The following is a 20,145-nucleotide window of genomic DNA, read 5'->3' as shown; positions in this document are numbered from 1 at the left end:
TACTTAGAAAAGCAAATGGATTTGTATGTAGCATTTATGGATATGGAGAAGGCATATGATAGAGTTGATAGAGATGCTCTGTGGAAGGTATTAAGAATATATGGTGTGGGAGGCAAGTTGTTAGAAGCAGTGAAAAGTTTTTATCGAGGATGTAAGGCATGTGTACGTGTAGGAAGAGAGGAAAGTGATAGGTTCTCAGAGAATGTAGGTTTGCGGCAGGGGTGTGTGATGTCTCCATGGTTGTTTAATTTGTTTATGGATGGGGTTGTTAGGGAGGTGAATGCAAGAGTTTTGGAAAGAGGGGCAAGTATGAAGTCTGTTGGGGATGAGAGAGCTTGGGAAGTGAGTCAGTTGTTGTTCGCTGATGATACAGCGCTGGTGGCTGATTCATGTGAGAAACTGCAGAAGCTGGTGACTGAGTTTGGTAAAGTGTGTGAAAGAAGAAAGTTAAGAGTGAATGTGAATAAGAGCAAAGTTGTTAGGTACAGTAGGGTTGAGGGTCAATTCAATTGGGAGGTAAGTTTGAATGGAGAAAAACTGGAGGAAGTAAAGTGTTTTAGATATCTGGGAGTGGATCTGACAGCGGATGGAACCATGGAAGTGGAAGTGGATTATATTGTGGGGGAGGGGGCAAAAATCCTGGGAGCCTTGAAGAATGTGTGGAAGTCGAGAACATTATCTCAGAAAGCAAAAATGGGTATGTTTGAAGGAATAGTGGTTCCAACAATGTTGTATGGTTGCGAGGCGTGGGCTATGGATAGAGTTGTGCGCAGGAGGATGGACGTGCTGGAAATGAGATGTTTGAGGACAATGTGTGGTGTGAGGTGGTTTGATCGAGTAAGTAACGTAAGGGTAAGAGAGATGTGTGGAAATAAAAAGAGTGTGGTTGAGAGAGCAGAAGAGGGTGTTTTGAAATGGTTTGGGCACATGGAGAGAATGAGTGAGGAGAGATTGACCAAGAAGATATATGTGTCGGAGGTGGAGGGAACGAGGAGAAGTAGGAGACCAAATTGGATGTGGAAAGATGGAGTGAAAAAGATTTTGTGTGATCGGGGCCTGAACATGCAGGAGGGTGAAAGGAGGGCAAGGAATAGAGTTAATTGGATCGATGTGGTATACCGGGGTTGACGTGCTGTCAGTGGATTGAATCAGGGCATGTGAAGCGTCTGGGGTAAACCATGGAAAGCTGTGTAGGTATGTATATTTGAGTGTGTGGACGTATGTATATACATGTGTATGGGGGTGGGTTGGGCCATTTCTTTCGTCTGTTTCCTTGTGCTACCTCGCAAACGCGGGAGACAGCGACAAAGCAAAAAAAAAAAAAAAAAAAAAAAATAATAATAATAATAATAATCTTTCTTCTCATGCCCAGGTGCAAAGGCACCAGTAATCACCCATCTCTCTCAATCCACTTTCAGTTTTACCCATATCAATCTAAAGTTTACTTTCTTCCACTCTATCATATACTCCCACAATCCCTGTTTCAGGAGCAGTGCTACTCCTTCCTTTGCTCTTGTCCTCTCACCAACCCCTGACTTTACTCCCAAAACATTCCCATACCACTCTTCCCCTTAAACCTAGAGCTTCATTTCACTCATAGCCAAAACATCCAGTATCCATTCCTCAAACAAACTACCTATCTCTCCCTTTTAGACACATATATACATGTATATGAGTGGATGGGCCATTCTTTGTCTGTTTCCTGGTGCTACCTCCCTGACGCAAGAAATGACGATCAAGTATAATAGATAAATTAATAATATGAATGAATACCATACACTAATGGGAGATATATTCTATGGCCTTCATATATTAGTGAGAAAGACTGTATAATCTTATTTTCTAATTATTCACAAGTACTCTAAATCCAAGTTGAAATTTCATCATAAAACATTGAATACTACAGGTCACAAGAGAAAATTAGACATTTCTAAAATGTGCTTTTTCATCCAAAGTATTTCATAATACACTACTTGTCTGTTATGTAGAGATTACAGGAAAAAATGTTTTGATTAATCCACTCAATTTGTAAGCCTAGGCAGGTTAAGTTGAAGATACCAGTGCTCAACCTTCACTAACTGAAAACTAAACGACACACAATATAAATAATGGTTCCTCATCCTAGCAACATCTATCAACAAAAAGACATCTGCCCACCTCCTTTCTTAATTTCCAGCTACCTTACTCTGCATTAAGCCATGGGATAAGGGATACTAAATATGCCATTAGCTCACCCTTTCTAGGCCAAATAAAAAGATCTACTTAGATCAACCCACATTCCACATCTAGTACAGAGCTCAAAAACTATGGAGACTTTATGACACATTCTGCTCAAGACATCAAAAAACACAACCCATTTGAAAAATAATATATGAGATTTGCTCTTTGCAAATACATGGACTTAATAATACAAGACCTCTACCTCAAATACATCACACTCATATCAAACCCTAACAGATGTAGAGACACGGTACAATCACAGTGCAACACCATGGAGATGAAGTCAGCAAATTCTGTCAACAGCTTGCACATAAAACGAGTAGTAAATAACAATTTGCCTTCTGATGTGCAACAGGAATCACTTCTAAATGGTAAAACACTTGAGGAGTATGTGAATGGATGACTGTTGAAGCACTCGAAAGGTGTGCCAGACAAATGCAAATGAGGGAAAAGTACTAAAGCCCCAGACTAAATAAGAAGGATATTCCCTTTGTAAATGGCAGAAATGTTACAAAACTTCTTAGAAAAATTACAGCTCACTCAACAAAAGGAATGAAAGCCTGACGAATGAATTGAAAAACAGAGTACAAACTCAAAAAATAGGAGGAAAGAGGGGAAGAGGCAATCCATCAGCAAGAATAGAACCCAAAATTCATCCACAATACAAATCATAAACCAGAAGCAAATCATCAGCCAGCTAAGACAAGAACAAATATACATGAATGCCACCAAGGACCAAGTGCAATACTAAGGTATCAACATCAACTGACGTTCAGTGAGCCAAAAATTACCCTTGATATTTGATACATTATTTTTCCTAAACAATAATCCTCCCACCTTAACTCCAGCTAATTTCATTACTACACCAAAGGAGTGTGAAAGGGCCACTGACAGCATGCCCATGTACTCTGCTCCAACACCATACTTTTAGAACAAAAGGCGAAATGTATGGCCATTAATACTTGCTACATCTCATGTACAGCCTGACAATACAGCCAAAAGCTTTTCCTTACACTGGTCAATACATGTGGAGATGCCAAGGACATCCGTATGAGACCTGTGGCTTCATGTTATATGGATATGATAATTTTGTTGTACTACTAAATTCATAAGAGAAATTACCAATGTAAAATAAAAACATGCAGGAGGGTGAAAGGAGGGCAAGGAATAGAGTGAATTGGAGCAATGTGGTATACTGGGGTTGACGTGCCGTCAGTGGATTGAATCAAGGCATGTGAAGCGTCTGGGGTAAACCATGGAAAGCTGTGTAGGTATGTATATTTGCGTGTGTGGACGTATGTATATACATGTGTATGGGGGGGGGTTGGGCCATTTCTTTCGTCTGTTTCCTTGCGCTACCTCGCAAACGCGGGAGACAGCGGCAAAAAAAAAAAAAAAAAAAATAAAAAAATAAAAACCAATTGTAACCATCTTTGTGACAAAAACACTTATAAAAAAAACATACAACTCATATCTGGAAGCACTCCTGTTGTAAAGCATATGCCTAGCAGGAATTGAAGCACATTAAAGGATGTTAAGTACTTGTAAACAATGACTCACCAGATTAATAATAAAAAATATCTAAACTCCAGTCTAACATGAGAACAAACTTAATATATGCATTTTTCATTATTTCGAAACTTTGCCTCTGGCAGGCAACAAAATCAAGGCAGTAGCTTCAACAAAGAGTTAACAACCTACCAGGCAAGTGCTCTTAGATGATTATAAGGCTCTGGGGATAGATGAGAAATCTTTTCCACACTAATGAATGGTACATAAATCTCTTTTACAATTTCTTCAATAAGTATCATTAAATTTTAGAGAGAATAAAAAGATGTTCTGGAAGGAGGTAAATAAAGTGCGTAAGACAAGGGAGCAAATGGGAACTTCAGTGAAGGGCGCAAATGGGGAGGTGATAACAAGTAGTGGTGATGTGAGAAGGAGATGGAGTGAGTATTTTGAAGGTTTGTTGAATGTGCTTGATGATAGAGTGGCAGATATAGGGTGTTTTGGTCGAGGTGGTGTGCAAAGTGAGAGGGTTAGGGAAAATGATTTGGTAAACAGAGAAGAGGTAGTGAAAGCTATGCGGAAGATGAAAGCCAGCAAGGCAGCAGGTTTGGATGGTATTGCAGTGGAATTTATTAAAAAAAGGGGGTGACTGTATTGTGGACTGGTTGGTAAGGTTATTTAATGTATGTATGACTCATGGTGAGGTGCCTGAGGATTGGCGGAATGCGTGCATAGTGCCATTGTACAAAGGCAAAGGGGATAAGAGTGAGTGCTCAAATTACAGAGGTATAAGTTTGTTGAGTATTCCTGGTAAATTATATGGGAGGGTATTGATTGAGAGGGTGAAGGCATGTACAGAGCATCAGATCGGGGAAGAGCAGTGTGGTTTCAGAAGTGGTAGAGGATGTGTGGATCAGGTGTTTGCTTTGAAGAATGTATGTGAGAAATACTTAGAAAAGCAAATGGATTTGTATGTAGCATTTATGGATCTGGAGAAGGCATATGATAGAGTTGATAGAGATGCTCTGTGGAAGGTATTAAGAATATATGGTGTGGGAGGCAAGTTGTTAGAAGCAGTGAAAAGTTTTTATCGAGGATGTAAGGCATGTGTACGTGTAGGAAGAGAGGAAAGTGATTGGTTCTCAGTGAATGTAGGTTTGCAGCAGGGGTGTGTGATGTCTCCATGGTTGTTTAATTTGTTTATGGATGGGGTTGTTAGGGAGGTAAATGCAAGAGTTTTGGAAAGAGGGGCAAGTATGAAGTCTGTTGGGGATGAGAGAGCTTGGGAAGTGAGTCAGTTGTTGTTCGCTGATGATACAGCGCTGGTGGCTGATTCATGTGAGAAACTGCAGAAGCTGGTGACTGAGTTTGGTAAAGTGTGTGGAAGAAGAAAGTTAAGAGTAAATGTGAATAAGAGCAAGGTTATTAGGTACAGTAGGGTTGAGGGTCAAGTCAATTGGGAGGTGAGTTTGAATGGAGAAAAACTGGAGGAAGTGAAGTGTTTTAAATATCTGGGAGTGGATCTGGCAGCGGATGGAACCATGGAAGCGGAAGTGGATCATAGGGTGGGGGAGGGGGCGAAAATTCTGAGGGCCTTGAAGAATGTGTGGAAGTCGAGAACATTATCTCGGAAAGCAAAAATGGGTATGTTTGAAGGAATAGTGGTGCCAACAATGTTGTATGGTTGCGAGGCGTGGGCTATGGATAGAGTTGTGCGCAGGAGGATGGATGTGCTGGAAATGAGATGTTTGAGGACAATGTGTGGTGTGAGGTGGTTTGATCGAGTGAGTAACGTAAGGGTAAGAGAGATGTGTGGAAATAAAAAGAGCGTGGTTGAGAGAGCAGAAGAGGGTGTTTTGAAGTGGTTTGGGCACATGGAGAGAATGAGTGAGGAAAGATTGACCAAGAGGATATATGTGTCGGAGGTGGAGGGAACGAGGAGAAGAGGGAGACCAAATTGGAGGTGGAAAGATGGAGTGAAAAAGATTTTGTGTGATCAGGGCCTGAACATGCAGGAGGGTGAAAGGAGGGCAAGGAACAGAGTGAATTGGAGCGATGTGGTATACCGGGGTTGACGTGCTGTCAGTGGATTGAATCAAGGCATGTGAAGCGCCTGGGGTAAACCATGGAAAGCTGTGTAGGTATGTATATTTGCGTGTGTGGACGTATGTATATACATGTGTATGGGGGGGGGTTGGGCCATTTCTTTCGTCTGTTTCCTTGCGCTACCTCGCAAACGCGGGAGACAGCGAGAAAGTATAATAAATATAAATAAATAAATAAATATAAGTATTCTAATGATACAAGTTTGATGTATCTTAACCACAAAGCATAATGTCCAACCTAAGATCTCTTCCAAACATGCATTAGAACCCTATATTCCTCTGTCTTTGTTCTACCTTGATGTGTGCACTCTTAGTGTCTCCCACTTTATCTTTGTTTACAAATAACTATAAACTTTTGTTAAATATTTTTACCTATTTTTTCCAGTGAAGTGCTTTCATAAGCAATGGACAAGCTATCTACTAACAATCTTTTAGTAGTACAAAACTGACTGACAATACCGATACTCATTACTATACTAATAATTTCTAAATATGAAGTAATACAGAGACAACAAACAAGACGATGATACTGATTCAGGCATAAATCAACTTACTTTTCCTGCATGTCCTTAGCAAGGTCTTCTGACATGAGGTCACGGAATGAGATAGGTGCTTCTTTCTGAAGTGAAACTTGTGAGGCAGCCCCCCATGGATTTGAAACCACAGAGGATTCACTGGCTATCCCAGCATTCCCCCATGCTGGTTTTGAAGCAAGCAAAAAGTCTTCTGAAGGGGTAGCTGGGAGAGGCAAATGATCACTTATCGGTTGTTCCACGTCTGCTGAGGAAGCCATTTTTTGGTTTCTTTTATAGATATGAGCGCAAATTAATTTTCTTGGTAATATCCTGTACAGGTGAGATTTTGTTTGTCCTTTGTGTCTTCAGTGCTTTAAACCTGCAAGACAAGAATAATAACTCCAGAAGCAATAAATAATTCTCATTTTCTATACCATCAACATGAAAAAATTTGAAAAATAAACAAAATCTCATAATCAAACAAGATCTAATTTTTTCATACTTGATCACTATTTCCCATACTAGCGAGGTAGCACTAGGAATAACTGAAAAATTTGCTCACATCCATTCTCTAGTCGTCATGTGCAATGCATCAAAACTACAGCTCCTTATCCACAACTAGGCCCCTAACACCTTCCCATGGTTTACCCCAGCCACTTCACATGCTCTAGTTCAGTCCACCGACAGCACGTAGACCCCTGTATACCATATTATTCCAATTCACTGTATCCAATGTACGCCTTTCTCCCTCCCGCATGTTCAGGCCTTGATCACACAAAATCTCTTTCATTCCATCCTTCTGTCTCCATTTGGTCTCTGTTTCTCCTTGTTCCCTCCATTTTTGACACATATAGTCTCTTTGTCAACCTTTCCTAACTCATTCTCTCCATACGTCCAAACCATTTTAGTACACCCTCTTTAGCTCTCTCAACCAAATTCCTTTTATCATCACACCTCTCTAGTACCCTTTCATTACTTACTTGATCAAATCACCTCACACTGTCCTCAAACTTTTCATTTCTAAGACATCCACCTAATGAAAAGAAAAAGAGGAAACAATGTTAGGGATAACAGAGTGAGCTTGGGAAAGAGATCTGTGCGTTGAAATACCAGGAGAGGTTGAGTGTAGAATAGCAAAAGGTGAGAGCAAATGCAGCGAGGGGAGTGGGTCAGGAATGGGAGGCATTTAGGGAAGCAGTTCTGGCATATGCAAGATGCATGTGACATGAGAAAGATGGGAGGTGGGTAGATTTGAAAGGATAAGGAGTGGTGGGATGAAAAAGTAAAGGTGTTAGCAAAAGAAAAAAAGAGGCCTTTGAGCAGTACTTACAGCAAAGGAGTGCAAATACTTGGAGGATGTATAAAGAAAAGCAGCAAGAGGTCTAGAGGAAGGTGCAGGGGTTGAAAAGGAGGGCAAATTAGAGTTGGGGTGAGTGAGTATCAGTAAACTTTAAAAAGAATAAAAGGGTGTTTTGGAAGGAGGTAAATTGTGTGCAATAAAACAAGAGAACAAACGGGATCATCAGCGAAGGGGCAAAAGTGGAAATGATACAAGGCAGTGATGAAGTGAGGAGGAGGAGTCAATATTTTGAAAGACTGTTAAATGTGTTTGATGATAAAGTGGCAGATATAGGGTGTTTGAGTAGGGGTGGTATGTGAAGAGTCATGGAGAGTGGTTTGGTGAAGAGAGAAGTGGTGAAAGCCATGTGTAAGATGAAATATGGCGAGACAGCTGGAGTGGATGGTACTGCAGTTGAATTTATAAAGAAAGGGGGTGACTGTATTGCTGATTTGTTGGCATGGATTCTCAATGAATGTACAGATCATGGTGAGGTGCCTGAGGGTTAGTGGAATGCTTGTATAGTCCACTGTACAAAGGCTGGAGAGATGGGCAAGTATGAAGTCTGTGGGAGATGAGAGGGCCTTGGAAGTTACTCATTTGTTGTTTGCTGATGCTATACAGCATTGTTGTTTGCTGATGATCCAACACTAGTGGCAGATTCAAGTGTGAAACAGAAGTTGGAGACCGAGTTTGGAAGAGTGAGTAAAAGGAGAAAGATGAGAATGAATGTGAATGAAAGCAAAGTCATCATAACCAATGAGGTTAGGAAATGCTGCTACTGTGATAGACTCAGAATTAGGAAAAGTTTGAATTTCAGTACCTTAAGGGGATACTCTAGTTTTCTAAAATATCCAAGTTTCACCTAGCCTTCTCTTGGTGACCTCATTACTACACCCTTAGGGGTGGAACTAAAGCGGGAGGTGTTGCCCAAAGGGCAACAGTAGTGGTAGTTTTCCCCTTAGATACAGATAAAAAAATCAAGATGTGCTGGGATTTTTAGCTTTTCAGGCAATTTTGGAACCTTGCTGCCTAAGAAACACTGCACTAAAGTTACTCTCTGCCAGTTGCCTATCATGGTCGAGGCACAAAAGGCTAAGATGCGGCATTGGAATCTACCAGTCATTCCGAGAAATAAAGAGACAGGTGATTGATGGAGATGGCACTGAATGTAAATGAGATGACTGGTGAGAGTAAAAGGAGGGAGCTTATTGAGAAGTTTAAAAATTATAGCTTGGACATGCTGGGGACTAAGAAAATCCATATCCTTAGGCAGGGTGCACGGAGTGAAAATGGAAATAATGAATGCAAGTTATGGGAGGGCATGGAAGACGGAGTGGTATGGACAGGAATTAATGAAAATTATGAGGGTAGTGGGAAATAAGGATGTGCAATTCTACTATTACTGAGAGTATGGGAAAGTTATAAAGCATGGATGGAATGGATCAAGAATAGTGTGAGTGTAAGGAAAGATTGGAATTGTGAAGTATGCATGGGGTATGTGTACATGCACCTGTGAATGTAAAGACTGTACAAGGTAAGGATGAAATGAAGTGTTTCTGGAGAAATTTAAATGACTGTATAAAAGGTTTTGAAAATGATACAAATGAGGTTGTAATGAGTGATATGAAAGCAAAAAGGGAAATGATAAAAATGGCAAGATAGCTGGTAATTGGGCAGAGCCTAGAGTAAATGAGAAAGGAAGTTATCTTGTGGATGTCTGTGCAGAGAAAGGTTTATTCCTTGCAAATACCTATTTCAGCACAAGATGATTCACTGGTATACATGGATGAGAAGTGATGCAAAAGAAGAGCAAAATGCTTTGAGTGACTATGTGGGAGTGGTTGACAGACTGAGGAGGCTGTGCTAGATGCTACAGCTCGAGTTATGAGAGGATTCTTTGGAGACTGATCATTTTCTGGTTCTTTTCTTGTGGGGATGAGAATCAGGATTAAGTGGAGGTATGGGGTAAGGAAGAATGGAAAGGCAAAAAGTGTTGGCAAGCAAGAAAAGCAACCAGAATAAAAAGCTGGGTGTATGATAGGAGGATAACTGAGTTATGGTAGAAGTGCAGTGAAAGTCGGGATGCAGTCATATGTGAATGAGGTGTTTAAAATGTTTAGAGGAAGACTGTTAAAGGCTGCAGAATTAGAAGTTGGATACAAAGTCATGAGATATAGGAATAAAAAGGCAATGCATGGTGAATGGAAGACATAAATGCTGAGGAAAAGAAGAAAAAGGTTAATGGTAGGTTGCTAAAAAGGAATGTACCAGTGAAAGTTCAGCAATGGAGGAGGGAAGAATATAAGATGTGCAAGCAGAATGTTAAGAAGCTGATAGAGGAAAGCAAAGAAAGAGCAGATGAAGATTTTGGAAGAAAGTCGAGTGAAAATTCTGGGAAAATAAGAAATTGTATTGAAAGGAAGTGAAAAAGGATAAAGGTGGATTTAAGAAATGATGAATGCAGAGGGTGAGACAGCAGTTGTTACATGCATGGGCATGGAAGATGGAAGGAAGAGGACACAAGGGCAAGGATGCAATTACAGCTGAAATGCTGAAGTATGGTTGAGAAAGTGTGATAGAGAGGATGCATCTGTGATGTACTTTAGCATGAAAAAAAGAAGGATGTGCCTGAGGACTGGGCGAAAGCTATTACTGTTCCTTTATTCAAAGGAATAGGTGCAAAGGATGTGTAGAGCAATTATAGGGGAATAAACTGCACAGTATTTTTTTTTATGTCGAAGCCTCCACTCACGGACTCAAGTCTACATCAAGACTGGGCATTGATTGAAATACAAAGAGAATCATGAAAGGGAAAAAGAAAAGACATGGGACAACAGAAAGTACTTACGAATGTTAGAGGAAGTGAAAAACTTGTATCTTAGAATAAGCCAGGTTATAGTTATAGTTATACGAGGAGAAGTGGGAGACCAAATTGGAGGTGGAAAGATGGAGTGAAAAAGATTTTGAGTGATCGGGGCCTGAACATGCAGGAGGGTGAAAGGCGGGCAAGGAATAGAGTGAATTGGATCGATGTGGTATACCGGGGTTGACGTGCTGTCAGTGGATTGAATCAGGGCATGTGAAGCGTCTGGGGTAAACTATGGAAAGTTGTGTGGAGCCTGGATGTGGAATGGGAGCTGTGGTTTCGGGCACTATTGCATGACAGCTAGAGACTGAGTGTGAACGAATGGGGCCTTTGTTGTCTTTTCCGAGCGCTACCTCACACACATGAGGGGGGAGGGGGATGGTATTCCATGTGTGGCGAGGTGGCGATGGGAATGAATAAAGGCAGACAGTGTGAATTGTGTGCATGGGTATATATGTATGTGTCGGTGTGTGTATATATATGTGTACATTGAGATGTATAGGTATTAGGTATGTATATTTGCGTGTGTGGACGTGTATGTATATACATGTGTATGGGGGTGGGTTGGGCCATTTCTTTCGTCTGTTTCCTTGCGCTACCTTGCAAATGCGGGAGACAGCGACAAAGCAAATTAATAAAAATATAAATAATAGTTACTGGGAAAGACACGAAAAGGAAGAAAGTTCCAAAGCTTCAATGTGAAGGGAAAGAAGCAGTTATAAAACCCACCCATCCTTGAGTTGCTGATGGCCACACAGTAGTCATGCGATGCAGCACCTTGCCGAGTGATGCGTGGTCTACCTAATGGTGGGGGAACACAAACAGCTAGCTCTTAGGAAGAGAAACCAAAGCAATACTATTTGAAAAGGGAAAGTGAACCAACAGTGCGGTGTAGGGCAAAAGGGTCAAGTCTGGAAGTTAGTTAAGGACAGTTTATAAGTCAGCTTTCAATTCAACTAAAACTAAGTCAAGCATACATGTGGGTGTGAGGCATGGCTATGTGATGTCACCGATGCTGTTTTCATTGGGGTGCTAGGAAAAGACAAGAAAGGCCACATTCGTTCACACTCAGTCTCTAGCTATCATGTGTAATACACCGAAACAACAGCTCCCTTTCCACATCCAGGCACCACAAAACTTTCCATGGTTTACCCCAGACACTTCACAGGCCCTGTTTCAATCCATTGACAGCACGTTGACTCCAGTACACCACATCCTTCCAATTCACTCTAATCCTTGCATGCCTTTCACCCTCCTGTATGTTCAGGCCCTGATCGCTCAAAATCTTTTTCACTCCATCCTCCCACCTCCACTTTGGTCTCCCGCTTCTCCTTGTTCCCTCCACCTCTGACACATATATCATCTTAGTCAATCTTTCCTCACTCATTCTCTGCATGTGACCAAACCATTTCAATACACACCTCTTCTGCTCTCTCAACCACACTCTTTTTATTACCACACATATCTCTTACCCTTTCTTTATTTACTCGATCAAACCACCTCACACCTCATATTGTCCTAAAAGATTTCATTTCCAACACACCCACCCTTCTCCGCACAACCCTATCTATGGCCCATGCCTTGCAACCATATAACATTGTTGGAACCACTATTCCTTCAAACATACCCATTTCTGCTCTCCGAGATAACATTCTCACCTTCCACACATTCTTCAAAGCTCCCAGAACCTTCACCACGTCCCCCACCCTGTGACTCACTTCTGCTTCCATGGTTCCATCCATTGCTAAATCCATTCCCAGACATCTATATCTATATATATTAATTTTATCTTTTTACTTAGTCGCTGTCTCCACATTAGCAAGGTAGCGCAAGGAAACAGATGAAAGAATGGCCCAACCCACCCATATACACATGTATATACATAAACGCCCACACATGCACATATATGTACCTATACATTTCAACGTATACATACATATACATACTCAGACCTATACATATATACACATGTACATATTCATACTTGCTGCCTTCATCCACGCCCGTCACCACCCTGCCACACATGAAATGGCACCCCCTCCCCCTGCATGCATGCGAGGTAGCATTGGAAAAAGACAACAAAGGCCACATTCGTTCACACTCAGTCTCTAGCCGTCATGTGTAATGCACTGAAACCACAGCTCCCTTTCCACGTCCAGGCCCCACAAAACTTTCCATGGTTTACCCCAGACGCTTCACATGCCCTATTTCAATCCAGTGACAGTACATTGACTCCAGTATACTACATTGTTCCAATTCACTCTATTCCTTGCATTCCTTTCACTCTCCTGTATGTTCAGGCCCCGATCGCTCAAAATCTTTTTCACTCCATCCTTTCATCTCCAATTTGGTCTCCCACTTCTCATTGTTCCCCCACCTCTGACACATATATCCTTTTTGTCAATCTTTCCTCACTTATTCTCTCTTTTTATTACCACACATCTCTCTTACCCTCTCATTACTTACTCAATCAAACCATCTCACACCACATTTGTCCTCAAACATTTCATTTCCAATACATCCACCCTCTTCCACACAACCTTGTCTATAGCCCATGCCTCACAACCATATAACACTGTTGGAACCACTATTCCTTCAAACATACCCATTTTTGCTCTCCAACATAACGTTCTCGCCTTCCACACATTCTTCAATGCTCCCAGAACCTTCGCCCCCTCCCCCACCCTATGATTCACTTCCGCTTCCACAGTTCCATCCGCTGCTAAATCCACTCCCAGATATCTAAAACATTTCACTTCCTCCAGTTTTTCTCTATTCAAACTTACCTCCCAATTGACTTGTCCCTCAACCTACTGAGCCTAATAACCTTCCTCTTATTCACATTTACTCTCAGCTTTCTTCTTTCACACACTTTACCAAACTCAGTCATCAACTGCAATTTCTCACTCCAATCAGCCATCACTGCTGTATCATCAGCGAACAACAACTGACTCACTTCCCAAGCCCTCATCCACATCAGACTGCATACTTGCCCCTCTCTCCAAAACTCTCGCATTCACCTCCCTAACAACCCCATTCATAAACAAATCAAACAACCATGGAGACATCACTCACCCCTGCTGCAAACCGACATTCACTGGGAACCAATCACTTTCCTCTCTTCCTACTCGTGCACATGCCTTACATCCTTGACAAAAACTTTTCACTGCTTCTAACAACTTGCCTCCCACACCATATACTCTTAATACCTTCCACAAAGCATCTCTACCAACTCTTATCATATGCTTTCTCCAGATCCATAAATGCTACATACAAGTCCATCAGTTTTTCTAAGCATTTCTCACATACATTCTTTAAAGCAAACACCTGATCCATACATCCTCTACCACTTCTGAAACCAAACTGCTCTTCCCCAATCTGATACTCTGTAAATGCCTTTACCTTCTCAATCAATAACCTCCCATATAATTTCCCAGGAATATATATATATATATGTATCTATTTCATCATACTTAGCCGCTGTCTCCCACGTTAGTGGGGTAGCGCAAGGAAACAAACAAAAGAATGGCCCAACCCACCCACATACACATGTATATACATAAACGCCCACACACACAACAATATATGTATAGCTGTGGTTTTGGTCCATTACAAATGAGAGCTAGAGACTACTGAGTGTGAGCAAACGTGGCCTTTTTTTGTCTTTTCCTAGCGCTGCCTCGCGCACGCACATGCACATGGGGGAATGCTATGTCATGTGTGGCGGGGTGGAGACAGGAATGGATGAAGGCAGCAAGTATGAATGAGTACATGTGTATGTATGTATATGTCTGTGTGTATATATGTATGTATACGTTGAAATGTATAGGTATGTATATGTGCATGTGTGAGCATTTATGTATATGCATGTGTATGTGGGTGGGTTGGGCCATTCTTTTGTCTGTTTCCTTGCGCTACCTCGCTGATGCGGGAGACAGCAATTAAGTATAACAAATAATATATAAATGGATGTAGTGATAAGAGGTATGAAAGCAGAGATGGAGTTTAGCAGTGGGATATGGGTCTTGTGGCAAGCCTGTTTGTGGATGATACTGCATTATTTGCTGAAAGTGAAGAGGAGTTGCAAAAGGTTATAAGGATGTTTTGTGTGTGTAAGTGTAGGTAACTGAAGGTAAATGCAATTAAAATGTAATGGTGTTTGAAAGGAAACAGAGTGAAGGCACACATATTGAAAGGAAACAGAGTGAAGGCACACATATAGATTTTGCAAAACCATACACAGTGAAAGAAGAAAGTGTACTAAACTGAGCTTTAGCCATGGGGGGAGAGAAAGACTGGAATAGGTGAATTTAAATGTTTAGGACCTGTCTTGTGTATGTCTGGTGATATGGATGGAGAGATAAGGGAGAGATCAGTAGAGGGTAGAAGAGTCATTGGGTCCATTAATAAAATAACGAAGGATAGAGGTGAAAATATGAAAAAGAAGAGAGGATTAAGGGAAAGCATAGTCTTCTCAACCCTCACTTATGCAGTCAAAACACAGACATAGAATGAGTTACAGAGGTCAAGAATCCAGGCCTTGGAAATGAACTATTTGTAAGGAGCATGACGTATAACTTAATGAAATGAAGAAATAAAGGGATGTGTGAATGATGTGGTATGATAGGGAATACAAAGGGAATGAATTGTGGAGTGGCAGAGTGGGTAAAACATAATACTTTGAGGTGATTTGGGCATGAGGAAAAAATGCAAGAGTGGGAATGTACAAGGACAGTGTATGATAGTACAATTAATGTGGTTGGTGTGAGAGGAAGACTACCTGTGACATGGGGAAATAGAGGGGAAGAATACTGAAGAGAGAGAAATGAAGGAAGAATGTATGGCATGGTGTATGCAAGAAAGGCATGTAAGGACAAGGGTAAATGGAGACTTTTGTCATGGCCATCCCTTCGATGGGAATTCCCGGTAGAAATGGGAGTCAGCTATAGATAGATAGATAGACAATAAGTTTTAGCAGGATTAGGGGATAGGTTAAGTGGGGTGTGAGTTTAAATAGAGAAAAATTGGAGGAAGTGAAGTGTTTTAGATATGTGGGAGTGGACATGGCAGCAAATGGAACCATGGCAGCAGAAATGAGTCATAGGATGTGGAAGGGGCGAAGGTTCTCGGAGTGCTGAAGAATGTGTGGAAAGAGAGTACATTATTTGGGAGGGTAAAAATGGGTATGTATGAAGGAATAGTTGTCCCCAAAACACCATAGGCATGCGAAGCATGGGCTATAGATAAGGCTGTGCGGATGAAGACGAATGTGTTGGAAATGAAATGCTTGAAGACAGTATGTGGTGTGAAGGGGTTTGAAGGGGTATATCATGAAAGTGTAAGAAAGATGTGTGTAGTAATATGAGTGTAATTAAGAGAACAGAAGAGGGCATGCTAAAACTATTTGGACATATGGAGAGAATGAATGAGGTAAGATTGACTAAGAGAATATATGTGTTTGAATAGGAGGGAACAGGGAGAACAAATTGGAGATGGAAGGATGGAGTGGAAAAGATTTTGAGCAATCAGGACCTGAACAAGCAGGAGGGTGAAAGGCGTGCGTGGTACAGAGAGAAATGGAACAATGTGGTTTACAGGGGTCTAAAAGCTGTCAAATGACTGAACCAGAGCATGTCCAGGGTAAACCACAGAAAGGTCTGTGGGGCTTGATTGTGGACAGTGAAAAGTGGTTTTGGTGTATTACACATGACAGCAAGAGAATGGATGTGAGCGTCTGTTCATTACCTGTTCGTGGTATTAACTTGCATGTGAGTGTCTGTTCATGGTCTGTTCCTCGTGCTAACTCAAGAATGAAAACCCTTTTGTATTTCTTTATACTTATAACTTTTGTTGCCTTAATATCATTCAATAAAACAGAAGTAGTGCCCTGAGGCTGTTACTGCAAATTCTGAAAACTTCCCTGCCATTGTAGAACACATTCAGTCAATATTCAAAGGTAACAGCAGTGAATAGCTATTCTAGACAATTATCGCTTGTTTTTCTAGGTTCATCAGTAACATGCATCTCAAAAAGTTTGAGTTAAACATCTAAAACTGAAATAAATCTCAAACTTGATGAAGTTAGGCCAGATTTCCAAAGGTGTCTCTTGATTCTGACAAGTGTTTCACCTCCTTTGGTGGAAACTGAACTCGTAGTTTCTATGATCTAACCACTTCCTGTTATCACTTGTTGTAGGATGAAAAATATTGCAACACAACATGCAACAAGTTTCTTCTGAATCCTTACGTTATTTTCAGTGTTCCTATAGTAATATCTTCAGAGGTTTCTGTTAGTCCTATCAATTTTGTTCGAGATTCGCTTACTTATACAATATACACTCATTCTTCCCTAGTCTTCATAACCTTCACCATTATCACTTTATCTAACATTATTAAAATCAGATGCTCCAAATTACGTTCCACATCCCCCACCTCTGCTTTCAAAACACAATCATAAATAGACAATGCTTCCTACATGAAATCATATGACAGTAATCATATTACTCGATTACCTGTAAACTACAATTACAAAAAATTCAAACTATCCAACGCTAATAAAGCAGAGGAGCTATATTCACAAAATTACCAGTTTGAGTTCACTCACACACGTACGCCAATGTAACACCCACCAGCATATAAGATATTAGTAGCTCAGCCGACGTGGAACAAGCGAAAGAGACTATCAGGATAATGGACCAGCTTATGTCTGAGGTCTCCCCAGCTGGTCCTGGCTCCTCTGTTGTGTTTATTCCTAGTCAAATGTTCGAATAATACAACTTTATCCTTATACTTGTCATTGACCTATAATGCCTCGGAAATAATTCTTTAAGGTATCTATACTTCATACAAATTATGTTTATACTTTTTATATACCTTTTATTTTCAATATATTCTTGACATTTATAAAAATCATGCTAAAAAGGAAGACTACTTTACTCATTCAGTCGTTTCGGATACAAGATTTTTTTTGACACAACATTTGTGAAGGTGGTGCAATAATTCACTCATTTTGGTGGATAATGTAAATAGAGCATCCGTATTACCAAACAGTTAATTTTGTGAAAACTATGAAAGTATAGAACAACTTTTTTCATATTCAGATTTTCTACGATGAAAATTGTTGCTATGGTAACTGTTCGTTGTCTTGCTCCTGGTTCACATACCTCAAAATTATTCTATTATCATTATTATTATTATCATTATCATCATCATCATCATCATTATATTCGTTTCTCTTTCCCATCATATTGAGTAGCACCATAAACTGATCCTTCGAAGAGAAATATTTCAATTGGTTTGCAGCCACATCCCAATGTTGCTCCAAATTGCTCCTAGTCTTTATCCCACATGAAACATTCGTTGTCTCAGACTTTAGCTACCTAGATGCCTGAATTTAAGAATCAACTATCATTTTTTTTTCAAGGCACTCTAAAGACCGTAAACTACCTTTATACCTCGCACATTATCCTTGCTACAAATCACCACTTATCGCATTGTTTCTAGACCCTTTTCCATGTAAGTTTTGATTCACGCTCAGGCTCGAATTACCCACGTGCAGGTTTTCGCGATCATTTACGTCACTTACCACCGTCTAGAGAATTAATTAAGTCAAGTTGCTAGATCAGCTACATATACCACCAACTTGAGCAGTAACGCAATTAGGCTCCGGCAGTTAGACTCGACATTGGCCCATCTTCAGCGAAGACACCTCCCTCCTTTAGCTTGCGCAGTACCATGGGAATTGAACAAGCCTTCTCCCTCCTTTAGACCGATTGAGTGAGTTTGATAAAACTATACGTCTTAGATTCACCGAGGATAGTTAATCAAGTATAATTAGCATTAATCACGGTACCATGGCAACGGTCCTCCCACCTGCAGAACAGCAATGGGCTCTCGGCAACATTTCCTCCACTTTACAGCAAAATTGTGGCTAGTGAACCAGTTCAGTGCTTACAGAAGCTTGGCATATAATCCAGATCTGCAAATATGAAATTTGTCCTTATGTAACTGGTTACAATTCACTTTCGGGGGAAATCCCCCAAAATGCCCCTAAAGTTTGTCGTGGTTAAGTTAGGTACAAAACCTGACGACTTAACCAAGCCTAGAAAAATTGAGGGGAGAGGCCGACTCTTATGGTGATCCGCTTCCTGTCTTTTAAGGTATATATGTCTGTCTGTGACTGCCATGATAGGCACACATAATGAATACGAAAAAGAGAAGCCAATTCTAACTAGTTAGAAGGATTCTGTTAGTGTTATGCATGCCAACGAGGTGATTATCATCTGCACTTTTTCTTGAATTAACATCCGGTGCATGTTAGTATCTTATTTAAGGAACGCTTCGTCTCGGGAAGTTGACTACGAGAATCAAATTCAAGTTCAGAATACCTATAGATATGTAAGTAATACATCAAAGGGAATATACAAGACTGCTTCCATATCCACCCGGCAGTGCCAGGCTCTAAGATAAACTTTCAGATACGAATTACAAAATCGCAATAAACATTTTGTAATACAAATTCCATTATTATGGACATCAAATATACTTAAAATCATACATACACATTACCAAAACTAAAATCTAGTGTAATTTTTCAACATCAAAATTCTCTTAACTTATTTCATTCATTCAATATCAGATGTTTCCAAAATCTCTAAAATCTTTATTTCTAAAAGCTTCAATTAACTGCATTCTATAAGATAATATAGTAGTGCACAGGACTTAAATTTGTTAAACAACTTACTGGGAATTCCATCATGACTTTCAGAATATACCCAATAGTACATACTTGTACCCTAATCTCATACGCATAAAGTGAATAAATTCTAACTGTATTCTACCATGTTCGTAGAAATATTCTCATACGTGGATTCTCACTTTTAAAGAGTCCGCCTACATTTCGCACAGCAACTTCGCTTCACGCGAGCCGTGAAAGAAAATTTGAATATTGAATATTGATTTTTTTTAATCTTGCAGCTAGTGAAGTAAGGCTTGTGAATGAAAATCATCTAAATATCGTCAGTTTTCGTACCGTATGTCAGGAAGAATTTACCCCAAATAAGACTTCCACTAACATCTACTTGATCAGTTAGTATCATTGAAAAAAAAATTAAAATAGACAAAAATATATGTAAACAGGGAGGGAAGTTAGGTGTTTGACAGGCCACGTTGTGTTGGCGGGGAGCTTGTTCGACGGGTTGGACTTGAGGCACAGTGGATAGGCGACAGTAACCATAGCAGGCCATTACTTGTGGTGGAAATTTCGCTGATATCTAAGCAGGTGTGTGGCTGAGTTGTGGAACGAAGTTGTATATGGTGCATAGAGAGTCATAGATTGTTGTGATGGTATGGGGAATCCCCGGCAGTGAGGATATTGTGGATTGTTGACCCAGTGGAATCTGTGTTGTTTACTTGACGTTGTCCGAGGCCGCGAGTGGACATGAACATCAAGAGTTGTACAGCAGGTCATAACATATGTTACGTTGTGTTACGGACGGCTGCATTAAGGCCAAGGGATCCTCCTGGGAAAGGAAATGTTCCAGGTAAGACCTATCTGATTCTATGAAATGGAATAGAATATTACTAGTTA

General features: G+C 40.5%; 1 protein-coding gene across 3 annotated transcripts in view; it reads right to left on the bottom strand.

Moving 5' to 3' along the window:
- LOC139767052 (serine/threonine-protein kinase RIO3) overlaps positions 1 to 17,322 on the bottom strand; it is a 71,919-nt gene extending 54,597 nt beyond the window's left edge. The window contains exons 1-3 of one of the 3 annotated variants that reach the window (XM_071696140.1): positions 17,186 to 17,293; positions 7,330 to 7,382; positions 6,389 to 6,728 (exon numbers count right to left, since the gene is read on the bottom strand). In XM_071696140.1, the coding sequence (XP_071552241.1) occupies positions 6,389 to 6,627 (239 nt within the window). In that variant the 5' untranslated portion in view covers positions 6,628 to 6,728; positions 7,330 to 7,382; positions 17,186 to 17,293. Of the gene's footprint in view, positions 1 to 6,388; positions 6,729 to 7,329; positions 7,383 to 11,286; positions 11,359 to 17,185 lie in introns of all 3 variants that reach the window. The other 2 variants (XM_071696220.1, XM_071696058.1) reach the window with 2 other exon arrangements.
- Positions 17,323 to 20,145: the final 2,823 nt, after the last annotated feature.

This window comes from Panulirus ornatus, chromosome 1 (genome assembly GCF_036320965.1).
Source record: "Panulirus ornatus isolate Po-2019 chromosome 1, ASM3632096v1, whole genome shotgun sequence".
Lineage (NCBI taxonomy): Eukaryota > Metazoa > Arthropoda > Malacostraca > Decapoda > Palinuridae > Panulirus > Panulirus ornatus.
The sequence above is the reverse complement of the archived record's forward strand: the minus strand, read 5'-3'. Positions and strand labels throughout refer to the sequence as shown.